Source organism: Microtus pennsylvanicus, chromosome 13, assembly GCF_037038515.1.
Source record: "Microtus pennsylvanicus isolate mMicPen1 chromosome 13, mMicPen1.hap1, whole genome shotgun sequence".
NCBI classification, from domain to species: domain Eukaryota; kingdom Metazoa; phylum Chordata; class Mammalia; order Rodentia; family Cricetidae; genus Microtus; species Microtus pennsylvanicus.
The window spans coordinates 2,631,694-2,649,204 of NC_134591.1; the positions used below are offsets into that span (position 1 = coordinate 2,631,694).

General features: G+C 51.0%; 1 protein-coding gene across 1 annotated transcript in view; it reads right to left on the bottom strand.

Annotated features, from left to right (window-relative positions):
* Akna (AT-hook transcription factor) overlaps nucleotides 1-15,577 on the bottom strand; it is a 43,542-nt gene extending 27,965 nt beyond the window's left edge. The window contains exons 1-4 of the mRNA XM_075944559.1: nucleotides 15,390-15,577; nucleotides 10,990-11,349; nucleotides 6,712-7,757; nucleotides 2,694-2,768 (exon numbers count right to left, since the gene is read on the bottom strand). Coding sequence (XP_075800674.1) covers nucleotides 2,694-2,768; nucleotides 6,712-7,757; nucleotides 10,990-11,239 — 1,371 coding nt within the window. The 5' untranslated portion in view covers nucleotides 11,240-11,349; nucleotides 15,390-15,577. The remainder of the gene's footprint in view (nucleotides 1-2,693; nucleotides 2,769-6,711; nucleotides 7,758-10,989; nucleotides 11,350-15,389) is intronic.
* Nucleotides 15,578-17,511: the final 1,934 nt, after the last annotated feature.

Sequence of the window (17,511 nt, forward strand, 5' to 3'; positions counted from 1 at the left end):
GAACAAAGCTGGATTTTCATAATCCTCTGTGCCATCTGCTCAGCTCTGCCTGTGGGGGGCTCCACATTAGCACCCTTCTTCCTGAGGTGACCCAAATCCCATGGGAGGCCACACCCTCTTGAGTTTCCTGCCCACTGTGCCAAGGCCCCACCTGGGGAGCCAGGCAAACCTGGCAGCTTTCAGATCCAGAGGATGAAAACAGGGGAAGCAGAGCCCTGTTGAACTTTCCAGAGGAAGTGAGGAATAGGGAGGGGACTTAGTCACTGCTGAGCTGCATGAGCCTGTCCCAATTGTGAACGACCTTCCTAGGCACAGTGGGCCCTGTGGTGATACTCTGAAGCCCTCAGGACTCTGTGCAGGGTGGACCAGAGAGTTTGGGAAACGTAGGGTTAAATAAATGAGTATTCTGGGCACAGATGGGGTCTGCAAGCCTTTCAAATGGTAATGAGCTTTATGAGTGAGGCAAGAGGGGAGGGGGAAGGAATGCTTTAACTCCTCTGAGCACAGAAGCCCCCTTCTCCACACTGCATCCCAGCCTGAGCTCCTGTATCCAGAAATCCTTTCAGGAAAGTGGTAACGTCATCCCCCAATTCCTGCTGGGGTGGTTTCTGTCTCCTCGACTGTTTCACACCCCCTACAGCTCGGGGGTGGGGAGATAGGAACTGGGGAGAAGCAGCAACAAGATAGCAAATGGTGACACCATCGCAGACTCCAGTCAGCAAGGAGAATAAAACTCACCCATGACCCCTAACTCATTCTGGTCCCCTAGCTCCTGGTTCCATAGATGCTTGGTTTTCCCTGGCCAGCTTTTCTGGCTGCAAATTGAGTAAGTGTTGGCTTGGTTTTGGCAGAGTAAGTGCACACCCCTGGCTTGGGTTGTGAGACCCTGGACAAGTTGCTTAACCTCTCTGAGCCCAGCTGTAAATGACTTAAGATAGCAGTCAGCAGAACCACTGGCGGCTCTTTCTATCCCATGGCCTGCCTGGCTGTGGACCTGTCCCACACACCGTGCCAGGGTTTGAGGCTTCCCAGACCTCAGAAAATAACACCATCTGGCATGAGCAGATCAGAGTGCATTCCACCTTTGTGTCTCACACTTGCTGTGGGACTTTCCTGTCTTAGCCTTGTGTCTGCAAACGGAGGAAACCAAAGCGGACCCCCTTAGTCTGAGCCTGGACTCTGGTTCTGCCAATGTTGGTCTCTGTTGCACTGGACTGCGGTCCCCAGTTACTCAGCACAGAGCTAGCCTAGGCATCAGGTAAATTCCAGTCTGGCTCCCTCTTAGTTGGGCCTTGTCTCTCCTGCATCACCATGGGCTCTAACTGAAAGGATTGGGGACGTCCTGGAGAAGTCATGTTCACAGATCCTTGTGAGAGGCAGGAAATCCGCGGGAGCCAGGCTCCCTGACGTGGGTTTTGAGCAGGATACCTTCTGGTAGAGAACATGGGGCTCAAAATGGGGGCATCTGTGGGCCTTGGCCCTGTTCTCTCCTGCTGGCTGGGACCATCCCTCCTGGGGTAGCAGTGAGGCTGAAGGGAAATTATGGGCCAGTTTCAGTGCAACCACCTAACAGAACTCACTCTTCTCTTGGGCCCAAAGAGCAGCTGAGGGAGGGGGTGCTGAACCATTCAGCCTCTCCTACAGCTGACTCTGTGAGCGCTCTACGCAGCCCGCCCCAGCCTTGTTCCTGACACCCCCTTTGCTCAGAGCTCTGGGGCACCTGAAGATATCTGATCACAACCCAACATATGTCCCAGGAGACCAGGTGAGCAGGGTCCCTCCTGCATCTGGCAGGGCCACATGTGTAGGGACAGAGACTCTGGTCCTACAACAGACACAGGTCTCCTTCTTACTGTGGTTGCCTTCACCTGTGTTCCGCAGGAGTGACTGAAGACTTGACAGGGGGCCTAGGGTAGGGAGCATTCTGTAGGATACTGGGGTGCTCTCATTCTAGGGGGACAACCAGAGCAGGAAAGGCCCTGAATCTCTGTCCGATAGCTAGCCTGCCTGCTCTGTGCTGCCTGCTTGAGAAAGCGGGGGGTATGAGGAAAGCAGGAAGCTCAAGAGGCCACAATTGGCCCACTTCCTGCCTCACCCCAGAAAGAGGAAGGTCCCCATAGAGGGTTCTCAGCCTCCTCTGGAGACAGGCCAGGGTGGGAGGCATGCTGGTTTTCAGGACATTCCACCTGCCATGCGTGGGTACTCAGTTCCAGCTGGATACAAGGAGGAGGCTTATTTTTGTCAGGGAGACATAGGGGAAAGGTGAAAGTGTGATTCAGGAAGAACAGGGCACCAAAGATGGAGCAGAAAGTCCTGGCTACAGCCTTGAGCTTAAACAGGCATAGCCATCACCTGAAAGTCACCCAGCCAATGAGGAATGGGGCTAGGCGTGAGCCCAGGTAGTCATACCCAAAGTCACAGAGAAGGAGACAGCATCTGGTGACATTCCTGGCTACACCAGCCTCCATCACTCTGCCATGCAGTAACAGTGAGAGAGAGCGAGCCCAGGGATGGCTCGGTTATGCCAAGGTCACCTAAAGGCCCAGTGGTAGTTTAAGGACTGGGGTCCTTTAATACAGAGTCTCAGAATGCAAGAACCAGTTACCTGTCTCTAAGACTCTAGGGTAGACCATCTCCTGAAGGACCCCAGCTCTTGGCTCCCCAACCCCTGCTCAGCCCACTCCAGCCGCTACCTTGGCCCCGAGGCGAAGCTGGTCGATAGTGTTCTCAGCCTCCGCGTACTTGGTAAGGAGCTTGTGATAGTCCTCCTGTAGAGAAAAGGAACAGGCATCCCAATCCACACATGCATCCCCGGGTTCCATCCCCAAAACTCAAGTCATGTCAGGTGTGGGGGCACTCATTTGTGGAGGCAGAACCAGGTGGGGGTTTGGAACTCTCTGGCCAGCCAGCCTACTGAATTGGCGAGCACCAGGTAAAAGTGAGACCTTGACCACCCTGCCCCCCAAAAACAAGAAAGGTAGAGAACTAGGGAGATGCTTAGGGCTGCATGCTGGCCTCCATATGCAAGCATCCACACACACATGAACATGTGCACACACAAAGGACAGAAAAATAATTAATCGTAGTTCTTATCTACTCAGGACCACTGGCTTTACACAAAACCGAAGTGTTATTAAAGCAACTCACTGTGGGGAAAACACAAAGAAGATGCTGTTTGTTGCCTGTGATGCAAGAGAAGCCCCTGAAAATAAGTTGTTAAAGGTCAGATTCAGGGTGTGGGGCTGGTTCAGAGGGTGAAGAGCCTGTTGTGCACTGCTGTGCAAGCTTGAGGACCTGAGCTTAGATGTCAGCACCTGTAGCAGAATTGAGCGTGAAGCCTGGCATGGTGCCTCATGGCTTTAATCCTAGCCATGGGAGGCAGAGGCAGGAGGATCTCTGTGAGTCCCACGATAGTCAGAGTTATATAAAGAGATCTTGTCTCAGAAAACAAAGCAAACAAAGCCAAGTATGGGGACGCATGTCTACAGCTTGGGGGAGGAGACAGCAGAACCTATGGGCTCACCGGCCTGCCAACTTAACTGAATTATGAGCTCTATCTTCACTAACAAAACACAGTGAAGAGTGACATAGGAAGATGTCGGATGGATTTCAACTTCTCTAAGTATACAAGAGGGAGGACGGGAGGAAAGAAAGGGAAAAAGAGGAAGGCTGGAGAGATGGTTCAGTGGTTAGGGGCACTTGCTGTTCATAGCCATCTACAGCTTCAACTGAATGGGATCTGATGACATTTTCTGACCTATACCTCATGGTCCAGTGGGGGCAGGAGTACACAGGAGACTACAACCTCAAGCCCCGAGTTCTGATCATACCAATAGTCAGGGTAAAGGGAAGACATGAAAGGTCCCCTGACATAGGGCATGTGTCACAGCAGGTGTAAGATGACTACAGGGAGGGCCTGATCCATGACAATCATCTAGAAGGAAGAGATCGGGGAAGGGGGGGAGACAGAAGAGATTCAGAAAGGAGAACTGGAAAGGAGACGTGCAAAGAGAATTGCAGAGACTTGAAGGGCACATGAGCCTTATCTGACTCTAGCATGCTGTGGGACAATGGCCTTGTACCTTGTAAATATTTTTCACTTGTATTGGTTTAATAAAACGCTGATTGGCCAGTAGCCAGGCAGGAAGTATAGGTGAGGAAACCAGAACAGGAGAATTCTGGGAAGATGAAAGCCTCAATCTGCAGGTGTCACCCAGACACAGAGGAACAAGATGAGAATGCCTCACTGATAAAAAGGCACAAAGCCACGTGGCTAACACAGACAAAAATTATGGGCTATTGTAAGATGTAAGAGTTAGTTAATAAGAAAAATAGGCCAACCAGTTTATAATTAATGTAGGCCTCTTTGTGTCTCTTTGAGACTGAAAGGCTGTGGGACTGGGCAGGACAAAGACCTCTGTCAACAAATGGCACCAACATGAACAACTACATCCACATAAAACCTGAGAGAGCTTGGAAAGGAATTCTAGCCACAAAAGAACATGGTTAAGCATAGCTTCTTGGTAGCAACATTTTCTCGGGTGGATTCTGTTTGGTAGAAGCAAATACATCTCATTTAAGAGAGGTTTCTTGACTCAGCTTTAGCTGCAAAAACCTGCAGCTCTTTTAAGAGGCCCCAACACCAAGTACTTCAATGGTGTTTATGAATAGCCAACAGCATGCTTCTTGGTGGTAGCAGGAACCTTGAAACTCCATAGAGTTGTGGCAATAAACTTGGCTCTGGACAGTACTTCTGCCAGGAAGCTAGACTCTCAGAAAGCTAAGGAATGGGGTGGATCAAGCCATCAAAGCCACAGCTTTAATCCTAGCCATATCACTTAGCAAATTAAAGACTCATGTAGTCAGAAAAAGAGATATATACAGTAAAGATAGATTCAGACAAACAAAACAACCTCTAAACAATTTACGTGTGTTTAAAAAATTTATGTAGGTTTGGGAGAGAAGAGAAAAAGGATAAAGTCCTTTAAAAAATATGAAATAAAGAGAGTAGTTGGGTGTGGTGGCACACACCTTTAATCCCAGCACTTGGGAGGCAGAGGCAGGTGGATCTCTGTGAGTTCAAGGGCATCCTGGTCTACAGAGTGAGTTCCAGGACAACCAAAGTTATACAGAGAAATCCTTTCTCAAAAAACCAAAATTTAAAAATAAAAGAAATATATTTTAAAATAAAGCCATGTAAAGATGGAAAATACACAGCGAGTCTGGGTACTGTATGTCATTGTGTTGTCTTTGAATTATTTGACGGCTAAGGATGGAGCAACAGCTGCTAAAAGACAGCTGTTTGAAATGCATTTTGAAAATGCCTTGACTTCAAAATTTAAGTCAAAAGATATGTGACTTCGGAGAAGAGGTTTTGCTTATGTTTCCACAGGAAATAAGAGGCTATGGGTTCCTTCTGGGCTAAGAAAAAATCAGGTTTGATCAAGGAAGACCCTCTGAAAAAAATCTCTGATAGAAGTGGATAGTCCAGATGATTCAACATTTCAGAGGACCTCTGTTGGAGTTCTACATCTAAAACAGCCTCAAGACTGTTGGCTGACATGATCAAGCCTCACAGAATATTCCAGTTAGGACTTGACCATAATTCTAAATTTTCTAGGTCCCTCATAAGATTATCAGCATCCCCAACCAGGCCCACATTCCCCAAAAATAGATCTTGGATGTTTGAAACAAAGGAGATTAGATTCAGAGGAGTTCTTGTTTTGGGAAAAAAAAGGGGGGGAGATATTAGTGCTATGCGACAATGGTCATGTACCCTATAAAAATTTGTCAATTGTATTGGTTTAATAAAATGTTGATTGGCCAGTAGCCATGCAGGAAATATAGGCAGGGCAACCAGAACAGGAAAATTCTAGGAAGAGGAAAGGCTCAGTCTGTGGTCGTCACCCAGACACAGAAGAAGCAAGATGAGAATGCCTCAGCGTTAAAAGGTACAAAGCCATGCAGTTAACGCAGACAAGAATTATGGATTAAGATGTAGCACTTAGTTAATAAGAAGCCTGAGATAATAGGCCAACCAGTTTATAATTAATGTAGGTCTCTGTGTGTTTCTTTAGGACTGAACAGCTGTGGGACTGGGCGGGACAGAAACCTCTGTCTACACTACCAGACTGAAAGAACAAGGCACTAAGTGTGTAGAGGACCTGTTTCTGCCTCTGCATGCAACCGTGTGAGTAAAGTTCTTAGAGTTAAACACAACAATAAAATACAAAGTGACTGGATACCTGGGATTTTGCTTAATTCAGCTGGGGTTGTGGGAGTGGTGGGAAGAAGTTGGGCATTGATGGAAAAGGATCCCGGGAGCTGCTTTATGTAGATGTTGCAGGGTAGGGAGGAGGGTATCCACTAGACCGTTTTCCTTCCAGAATGTTATATTTTTTCATAACGGTGGTTGAATAAGGCATGGACATTCTCACTGCTCTGTTGCTTTGAGACAAGGTCTCTAGTCCAAGCTAGCACAGACCTTGATATTGCTAAGTAGCTAAGGATGGCCTTGAACAACTGATCCTCCTGCTTCTTCTTGGTGGATGACATGCACCACCACACCCTCTTCTGAGGTGCTGGGATGAGGTGCATGTGAGGCAAGCACTCCGCTGAATGAGTCCCATGCCCAATCTCTCTACTGCTCTGCCAAAGCTTCCCTACTAAAACAAGGTACCTGGGTGACACAGGAACAAGAGTCTTGCTTACCTGCAGCTGATGAACCAGCTCAGTGGCTTGTTCGGGTGTCTGGAACTCCTGGGGCACCCTGGTGATGGAGTGGGCAAGAGAAGGGTCGTTGGCCAGGGATCTGTCTCCACTGCTCATCAGTACATCTCGAACAATTTCAGCTGGTGACTTGAAGATTAGGGGTCTGGTAGGACCTTGTTGCCTGTTCTTGTTTCTGGACTTGGGAGGTCGGTAGTTCTCATCTTTGGGAAACTTCACCCGGGGTCCCACCTTGGAGAAGTCAGGGAGTGGGTAGTTTAGGCGCCCCCGGCCATACTTGGGGGCATCTGAGGAAGAGTGGTCAGCCAGAGTGACTCCCTGACTGTGCTGTGACACAGCTTTCTTTACTGCCCCACGCCGAGCACTCGGGGGGCTCATAGAGCCAGTAAATCGAGAAGGCAGTGCCTTCGGTGAGGACTTAGTTCTCTTCCAGGTTCGGTCCTCAGGCCGAGGGCTGGGCAGGCTGGTGGTTTCTCGCCCCCATGTGCCTGCAGAGCACGGAGGATTCCGGGCCAGTGCTGCTAAGGAGTCCTGGAATTCCGTGGGTGTTGCCAGAGAAACGCCATCTCTGTTCCTGTCATCTGGCTGAGGGAGGTTATGGCATGGACTTTGTGACGGGGCTTTGGCCAGCGTGTCAGGTTGGGGGACATCAGTGTCTCCTTCCCAGGTAGAATCAAGGTTGTCACTAGGCTGACCGAGACTCACAGTCCCACTGCTCCAGGACTTTACATGGCTGTGTTCAACAGATGGATGGGCTGTGGGGCGCTCAGAAGGTCTGTGTTTACTGCCTTGCTTGATAGAAGCCGCCCAGCCTCCAGCTGGCCCCTGCTCTGGAGCCACAGGGCTGGAATCTCCTGGGTCTTCACACTCCAGCTCCGAGCAACTGTCTTCAGATAACTCCACCTCAGGTCTTTCAGGGTCCGCATACAGTTCCTCTTCAGACAGGTCCAGCTGTGGATTGTGTCTGGAGAGCCAGGGAGGAGGCAAAGTGGAATCCTCTGGGCTGCTCACATCCTCAGCTTCAGTCTCTGCAAAGATAAGTCATTCATTGCTGAGCATGTCTTGGCTCTGTGTCACTTCATAACCTCATGATGTGTGGATGGCGAGAACCTGACACATTCCACACAGCCAGGTACTTATGTGACTCTTCCCTTGGTCATCTCAAAGGTCCACCAAACTCAAGCCTTTTTCCAGAAATGGCAACACCATCCCATATAGCCGGGTAAGGCAGAGCCTGGAGGCACCTTAGTCGTTTTCTCTCCTTAGCCACTGATCCAGACTCTCTCCTGTCCTGTCCCATTTACCTCCGACAGAGATTTCTGCAGACTCCTGTCTTCATAACTGTACTTATGCCAATGTCTTTTATACATTGATAGATGCAATAACCACTTAACCATCTCCTCCTCGGGCCCCGTTCCGCCCCCTGGAATCACATCACTTCTCTCTATTGTTCCCAGCACAAAGCAGAGCCTTTTCTGGGGTCCTGGGGTTCCTGCTGTAACCCCGCTGACCCTGAAAAGTACTGTGCTTGTGTTCATCCTCCATTAGGGTCCTGTCTCCTTCCTTTATTTTGTGAGCTATTGGTTCTTCAGGCTGAATCTCAATCTTAACCTTACCAGGGAAGTTCAGAAGCTCACGGATAAGGTCACTTCTCCCTCTGCAGGCTCTCACAGGCCTGGAGCCCTCTGCATCATAACCCTGACTGCAGTGACAGCTGTTTGTTCAGTTTGGGGAGTATTTTGTTAACATCGGTTGCCAGAACTCTGCGAGTTTCCCAAGGCCAGGGGCATTGGCTGCTTTTGTGCGCTATTGCATTTGAAGAGCAGGTGCTCAGTACTGTTCCTTGACAAAGTAGGAAGAAGGGGAAAGATAAAGCTGTGCACAGATTCCAAGGAGTAGTAGCTGTTGTAATTATTATGTAGTAGGTACAGCATTCACCTAACCATCCATGCAGCCTGTCACCCTGCCATCCATCCATCCGTCCGTCTGTCCATCCATCCATCCAAACATCCATCCATCCATCCTCACATCCATCCATCCATCCATCCATCCATCCATCCAAACATCCATCCATCCAAACATCCATCCATCCACCCATCCATCCATCCATCCAAACATCCATCCATCCAAACATCCATCCATACACCCATCCATCCATCCATCCAAACATCCATCCATCCATCCTCACATCCATCCATCCTCACATCCATCCATCCTCACATCCAAACATCCATCCATCCATCCATCCATCCAAACATCCATCCATCCAAACATCCATCCATCCATCCATCCATCCACCCATCCATCCATCCATCCATCCTTCCATCCATCCATCCATCCATCCATCCATCCAAACATCCATCCATCCATCCATCCATCCATCCATCCATCCATCCAAACATCCATCCATCCAAACATCCATCCATCCATCCACCCAAACATCCATCCATCCATCCAAACATCCATCCATCCAAACATCCATCCATCCATCCACCCAAACATCCATCCATCCATCCATCCATCCAAACATCCATCCATTCTCACATCCATCCATCCTCACATACATACATACATCCTCACATCCATCCATCCATCCATCCTCACATCCATCCATCCATCCATCCATCCATCCATCCATCCATCCATCTACCTATCCATCAGTCCATTGATCCTTTCAAGCATCCATCCACCTACCCATCCTTTAAGGCATTCACTTATCCATCTATCACCCAGCCATCATACATACATACATACATACATACATAAATCCTGAAGGCAGTCATGTTTGTTGCGTACCTACCTAGTCTGACTGGGATAATCCAGCTTTTCATGAGACACACTACATAACACTACAGACTGTTCTAAAAGGAGGTGGAAGACTTGTTGGTCCATAGTGCTCTTCCCCCTTTCTCTTGACACTGCATATCTCTTAGCTACTCAAAACTGTATTTACCCAGTCACTCTGTTTTACAGCAGCACATCCAAAGCTGTTTCAGAGCAGTCCTGAACCTGGAACTCAAGCAAGGGTCTGCTGCCAGAGGCCACACAGGGACCGCACTCACTCTATGCTCTTCTGGTCCCTGCCTGGAACCATGAACAAGTCACTGACCCTTGGTAGGCTAATTTAAATGTGAGGCTTGTTCCACTTGCTTACGAAGAGTGGAGGGAGGGAAGTAGCTGTTACATCATACCAAGTATCTCTTAGGAAGAGGCACCTCTGCCTATTGTTTTAAACATCTGTCTTTGTGCCCTCAGAAATTATTGCATCTCAAAAATATACTCTTTTTTAGAGGCCAGGAATATAGTTCAGCCTTGGAGCATTTGCAAGGTTTATAGAAGGCTCAAGACTCAATTTGTAGTAACATATACACACACAAAACAAGACAAAAAAAAAGCAAGAAAACAGCTCTCAAGTGGATAGCTGTGGCAGGCACAGTGGTTTCTCTATGGTCTGAGGGTTCCAGGGATTTAAGGGAATCCAATGCGGGCATATCCTATTCACAATCCAGCAGAGGAGCCACCACATGTCAAGACATCACTGTTCCCAATGCTGTCATCATGCCCATTTCACAGGTGGGGAAACCAAGGCTAGGGAGGAGAGCGGACTTGCATGGAAGAAGCTGAGAAGCTCCTCCAAACAGGCCTCTTGGCAATGGGAGCATAGCCTTTTAGCAGATGAAGAATGCCAACATTTCCTCCGCTGACTAGGGTTCAGAAGAATCCTTAGACCAAGCCTAAGCCCTGAGCCCAGCAATTCAAGTTACCCAAGCCAGGACGGTGGTAAGTAAGCAAAGAGGGTTGGATGGCATTCTCTTCTGTGGTATTCACCACCGCACAAACCAGAAGCTGTATCCTGCAGGGCAAGAGAAATCGGCCCAAAGGATTATGGGAGAGCCCCAGTCCATGCAGGTCCTAGGAGAGACTTGTGGTAGAATGCTGGGAGAACGGGCAAAATAAGGGCCTAGTTATTGAGATAACAACAAAGCAAGAGACAGCAGAGTACTCCAAAATACATTTGCATATTCATATAAACACTCCCACACTGAAAAGCCATCTCACCAGGAAGGGTGGAATAATGAAGTTTTTAAATTTACCTCTTACTTGCTTACATTTCCAAAATGCTCGGTATTATTATGCAATCTAAATGTTAAAAAATAGAATTTAAGTAAGGGCTGCAAAGATACCCTAGTTTCCCTGCCTATGCTAGCAGGTGTACTCTTTGGGGAACATATTACCACGGCTGGATAGAGTTTACCTCACCTTCTCCAGAAGACTCTTCAGATTCCTGCGTGTCTGGGGCCCACTCCAGGGGTGGCGGGTGCTCCTGTGCTTGGCGGAAGTCTTCCAGGAGCTCAGGGCTGGGGGCTTTCAGAAGGGACTGCTCGTTTCCCCAGCCCTGGTCACTGCCTCCCTCTGCGTCTTTTTCCTCAGCCCAAGCCCAGCGCTGCCTCCGGGGTTCTTGCCCCAGGCTTGGCCCAGCCCAGTGTGCCTCTGTCCCTGAGCCGGCCATGGGGCCTGGCCTAGCTTCACCTGGGCCACTTCATCTTCAAGAGACAGAGCTGCAGCTGGTGGTCCAAGTCACAGGGGGCTCCTCTCAGCAGCAGCCATCCTGCCTGTGGCCTGTTGAGGACACAACCAATGAATAAAGTCAGTCCTCAGGGTCTTCCATCATCCATCCAGCATCCTCAGAGGCAGGTAACCCTCTGCCTGTGACCTTGGGTAACTCACTGTCCTCATTTGTCATCAGTGAGGTGAGAATTCCTCTTCCTCAGGGCACAGTCAGCACACTGTGCAAGCGTCCCCTAGATGCCAGCTTCTATCACTGTGCATCTCTGTCTGTAGGCACCAGGCAGAGGTCTGCTTAGAGCACTGACTGCCCGAGGGAGGACATGCGCAGATTAGCAAACAGTCACTGTCCAGGTGAGGAGTGACAGATGCCCTGGAAGCCAGGGAAGACACCACGTGGTTTCCTAAGTGGGGAGTGGGGAGCCGATTCCAATGCCCAGACTAATTGAAAGCAGGCATGCATGCAAACACAGCTCCACGCATGTCCCAGCAACCCCACTCAACACTCAGGCATCTGTCCATCTACATGGAGAAGCAATTTGTGGTCTCTACACCCAACAGAGTATTCTTCAGCTGCAGAAAGGGATGGAATTACAGCAGGAAAAGGAATGAAGTCCCAACAAGCATGACAATGTAGACAAACCACTGAAGTGCTATGCTGTGAAAACCAGACACAAGAATCCCGTGTCTGAGTCCGAGGAGAGAGGAAGGGGACCAAGTGGTGGCCGCCACAGTGATGCTGGGGAGAGGAGAGGGACCCTAGCTGCTCAGGGGGCATAGGGCTTCTTCCTTCGTGGGTGAGGAAAATTCTGTGAACATAGAGACAAGACGCAACTGTGTGGTTACGCTAGGTGCTTCTGAGCGGTTGGTGTCATGTTATATGAATTTTGCCTCAAAAAGAGAAACTGGAGTTCTGTAGGCCAGGGGTCCTGTAACTGGCAACAGGGAGCGCTGGACAGTGGGGAGGCCAAACCCAAAAAACCTCTCATGACACCATTTGTAGCCTCATGTGACTCTCAGGCAGTGGAGAAGGCCCTCTTTGTCACAGGGGCTGTGGGAAGGGTCTCTTTGCTCCCTCACTCTCCATCTCTAACACTTACTGGTATTTCCTGTGTTAATCATTGTGTTGAGCCCACGAAACTCAGCCTCGGGACAAAGGCCCTGGACCTAGGAGCTGCCAGCCCCCCAGTTCTCAAACAACCCAGACTGTCCACACTTGGTTTATATAAAGCAAGGGAAGTTGAGGCCCAGACAGGAAGGGGCCTTGCCCAGAGCACCACAAGAATGAAAACTGGACCGGGGTGGAGGCCAGCCTCTTGGTAGCAGCATGGCTTCTCCAAGCCAGCGTAGCCCCCAGCCTTTGGACTGGGAATCAGAGTGGCCCTGGAGCTTCTGGGGCTCTTGGACCCTGCCTTTAGTACGTAGTTAGGGAAAGTCATCAGGCAGCTATTCTAGACTGAGTTCCCCAGAGATTGGGGCTGCGTGGGAAAGGCTGGCTTCACAAAGGCCAGCAGTGACAAGGGCCAACCCTCCCTGAGTTGTGACTCTGGCTTCTCTGCCTGCCCCTCAGCCAGCACTCCTCTCTGTCCCAGTTCCTGTAGAACCCCACATCTCCTGCTTCCCATCTCGGGTAAGACATGGCTCAGAGCACAGTACACAGCCAGGGTCACCTGGTCAGAAAGGACAAGAGGTCAGCCCTGGCCAGGCTCTCTTCGTTGGCTTCATCTGGTTTTGTAACCACATATCCCCAACAGTAAAATCTGCACACCTCTACCTCGAGGTATCCGTTGATCGGTATATCTGCATAGTCAATGGACTGTACGTCCTAGAAATAATAGTTTAAAATGACGCCATCAAGAGCTGGGGAGATGGCTCAGCAGCCAAAGGGACTTCTGCCAACACTGAGCACCCGAGTTCCATCTCTTTGACCCTCATGATAGAGAAGAGCTGACTCTCAAAAGTGCTGTGACCTCTACATACGTGCACAAGCACACACGTGTGTAACAATTAAATGTAACCTTTAAAGGGATGAATAGAAAAGTTCTTAAGTTGAGGCTGGGGAGATGGTTCTGCAAGGCCAAATACTGTGTTTAACCCTAATGACCTGAACCCACATAACAGCTGAGTGCAGTACTGCACGCACCTGTAATTCTGGCATAGCTTGAGAGAGCATGAGAATTGTCTAAGCACTCAGTCTACGTCTGCAGGATCATGGCTCAGTAGCCCCGGGACAGTGGCTCAGAATCCTTAAACCAGGTCTGCAACAGGGCTTCTCCCAGCTTCTGGTTCCCAGTGTGAACACACAGGCGGACAGAAGGGTGCAGCCACATCTTGCCTCCTCCTGACGTCTCTGCTGAGGAAGGGCTGTGGCGTGTGATTTTCTGACTTTTGAAAGGTTATTTTTCACCCCCTCAGTCCACCGCAGAGCAACCTGACCAATCACAGAGACCTCTGCATGCAAAAAGAGGAACAGCCTGTTTTCTGCAATGACTCAGGGCAGAAACCTCACTGTGCTCAGCGGAGTCTGCATGCCACAGGCAGCAGCAGTCTGTGGCTACAGTTTTGCACCCATTCCTCAGGCGCCTCAGCCTGTGAGCGTTTCCTGAGAAAGACCCCAGTCTTTTGTACAAGCCATGGCTCTCAGTGCCATGGAGTCTGGGACCAGACAGTCAGGTAGTCAATCAACAAACATACACCAGTGCCAACAGTGCCAACCTCAGGAAGAGATGAAGCTGCAACCAGGTAGTAGACTGAGCATCGGGCAAGCAGAAGCCAGTCCTGGTGTGACTGCCACTTGAGGCATTGTGGCTGGCTGACTACTCCTCTCCGTAAAGGGGAGAGGAGGCCACCTAGCCCAGCTACTACTGTACCCGTCACCCTGCTAGGGTGAGCACACTGGCCTGAGATGAACCATGGAGGCTCTCGTGCCCTAGGATACAGAAAAGAGTAAACTTGCCTAGATCCTGCCGGCCAAAAAGGACATAATCCAGAAAAGCCACTGAAGAAGGAAGTTTGGGGGACAGTTCTAACAGACCAAGCACATCTAGGGGGGAATGCGAAAGGGCATTCGGGACAGAGGAACAGCACAGACAAAGGCAGGGGGGCCTGAAAATACAGGTTGAACTTCAAGGAGAGCTGAGGGCCTGGTCATTGAGTGCCACACGCAGGCAGTGAGGCGGTGGCCGCTGTCACCCGCAGCAGAGGAAGCTATGTTCTGCCCCAGGAGGGCCAGCCCCTCTGTAACTAAGGCTCACTAAGGTTGGGCCACTGAGCCTCCCCTAGTAAGGCTACACAGCCTTCAGCAGCCTTGGCCCTCAAAAGCCCTATGCCAAGGACAGCCAGGGCATCTCTACCTTAACTTCACTCCAAGGAAGAAACTAAGGCAGACACCTAAGGAGGCCTCACAACCAGGAAGTTCAGATTGGCTATTAAACCAAAGCAGTCAGACATGTAGGAAGCAAGAGGATGGGCGGGAGACCTCCAGATCAAGCTACTGGGCCCTTCTAAAGGCCTAGGCAGTAAGCCTCCAAAGCCAGTGTGGCTCAGGGGCAGGGCATGGGCCAGTTTTTCACTAGGAGTGGCCTCTGGACTGCAGGAGGCAGAGACACCCACTGTGGATGTTCCCAGCCTGTCCCTGACTCTCTCAGGCAGGCAGGGATGAAGAGAACAGGGGCCAGGCTTGTACTGACTCTTATCTTGCCCTACTTTAGGTCCAAACTGACCCCATGGACCCCAGAACACCCAGACTCTGTCCCTGACATTATGTGTGTTGTCTCCTGGCCTGCTCCTCACTCCCGCACATATTCAGGGACCCTCAGCAACCCAAGCACTAACTGGCCCTGAGATAAGCCCACCTTGGCCACCGAGAGGGATCAACACTGGTCTGAGTTCACCAAGCACACCAAATCAGAGCTGAAACTGGACACTAGCATCCCGGAGTCCACTCTGGCCAGGGGGCTGGGCTCCCAGAGCTGGACAGGGGTGGCAGCTGTAACTTCCTGGCTGGGCTGGGCTGACGGCCAGGGGTCTATGACTGGCCCATCCAGTGGGAAGGCGGCCTTCCCCCTGGCCCTCCTCCTGGCTCAGCTCCTTACCTCACTCGGACTACACCACCATCCTGTCGGCCTGGGCTCAGGGGAGCTGCCCACGAGGTCTTTGTTTCAAAACTGGGGAGTCCCCTGCCTCCACAGCACCCTGGACCGCCTCCAGACTGCTCTGCCAGCCAGAACTGCCTCAGCTCACAGACAAGCATCGCTCCTCACTTCTCCCCGCCCCTGCAGCTGAGGCCTGGCCTTGCCTCCTCCTCACAGGAAGCGCCCAGCCGGATTCCCTACAAGTGTTTGTGAAAAGGAGGGGGGTTGCTGTGCGGAGCTGGCGCCAAGAGCTTAACCCTTTGCTGGGCAAGTGTGGGGCTGCACTGATGAAAGAGCTCACAGAAACTTCGGAGGCCATGGACATGGGACCACCTCAGCAGCAACTCCGCATGCACTGGCAGGAGACAGAAGTCCAGAGAAGGCCTGGCACTTGGCTAAGGTCACATGGGATGCTGGGCCCGGGGAGAAACCTGCAGCCCCCATGGGTCCTCTTCAGACACCTTATCAGAGCCTCTGCTCCCACTTTGTAAGTCTCGGTGCCCATCTAACAAGGGGACTCATACTCGGAGTTCATTCATGTCCTTCCACTTTAACTCTGTCCTGTCTCCTAACACAAGTCTCATCATCTCAGGGAGGACTCTGGAACTTCTGTCCTTTCACGTGCTGTCCTTGTGTGGAGACAGATACACCTATAGTGGAATTTTCCAGGAAACAGGAAAACTTGAGGATCAGATGAATGTCCCCTGGGGTAGGTTCCTTCTTGGGTCCCCAGACCCCCTCACTTCTGGGAAAGGTGTGTGACAGGGCACAGACACACCACATCTAGCTCTTCACTCTGCGTGGGAGTGTAAGAGTTCAGGTGTGCCTGAGGCAGAGCGCAAGAAGCAGGCTGGTCCCAGGATGCTTCTGTTATTCTGGGCCTGAGAACATACAGAGCCACATAGGTTCAGAGCACCAGCAGTTTCGGGTCCCAAATGTGGGACATGCCCTGGCAGAAGACACAGGGTCTGAGAGTAGCAAGCTGTGGAGGTGAGGACCATCAGGAAGGCATGAGTGGGGAGTCCACAGCCGCACAAGGAACCGGAAGGACCGAGAGGCAAGAGTAAGCCACAAGCAGGGCTGAGGCGGAATATTCTAGAAAGACAGCTGCAAAAGTGTGAGAGCGGCTGGGGTGAAAACAACAGGGTGTGCTGTCAGAGGGCACAGGTGCTGGGGAGAAGGTACAGGAACTGCCCCTCAGGATCCAGGCTGATCAGAGCAGCCCAGAGGAGGCAGGAGCCAGGTACACGGAAGAGGTCACAGGATTTCCCAGAGCTTGCTCCTGGCTCCCCACTCTGCCCCTGCTGACCCAGAGAGACAAGTCAGGAAGCAGAAAAGACTTGAGATCAACCCTCTGACATCCAAAAAGCCCTCAGGGGATGTCAAGGGAGTAGCCAGGCTAGGGGCCACCCATGTGTGATGGAGAGAAGGAATCTTAGAGTCCACAGGCCAGGGGATTCAATGTCAGCCTCCCCATCTGCTGGGCTCGGTGACCTTGAGCCATGGTTTTCCTTTCTATGAAGCAGGGTTAAACACAGGGGCTGCTGACAGTTCAGTGAGGGACGACATGCCTGGCGTGCAGGGAACCCCAGGAGGAGCTAGTTCATCATCACAGTTTCTACCTCGGTCTCCTTAGGTGGGAGTCTCTGGTTTTCTCCAGGGGCTTGTGGCTCATGAATGAATGGAAGGAAGGAAGTCTCTGAGGGCCAGCTGCCAGTGTCTGGCTAAGACAGCACCAAGCACCTTCAACTGAGTAACCCCCTAATTCCTCCCTCCCTGTCCCTGCCTCATATCCACATCTGGGTGGGGTTCTCCCTGAAGCTCCCGGGGTCTATGAATCAGAGCCAAATCTTGCCAAGCCTCCCCTGCTGCTCTGACAACCATGTGGCCCATTATGTGGGAGGCGGGGCTCCCCTGACATCCTGTCACTCACAAGCCCACCGTCCCCCATCATTAACCCATCAGCACCAGGTGGCTGCTGCTGCACACATGCGGCCTTTTGCAGAGGCGGTGGCTAGGATTTACTGTCCTTCACCCTGCCACTTGGGCCTCTCCTCCCCCTCCCTGCCCTTGCCCACATGGT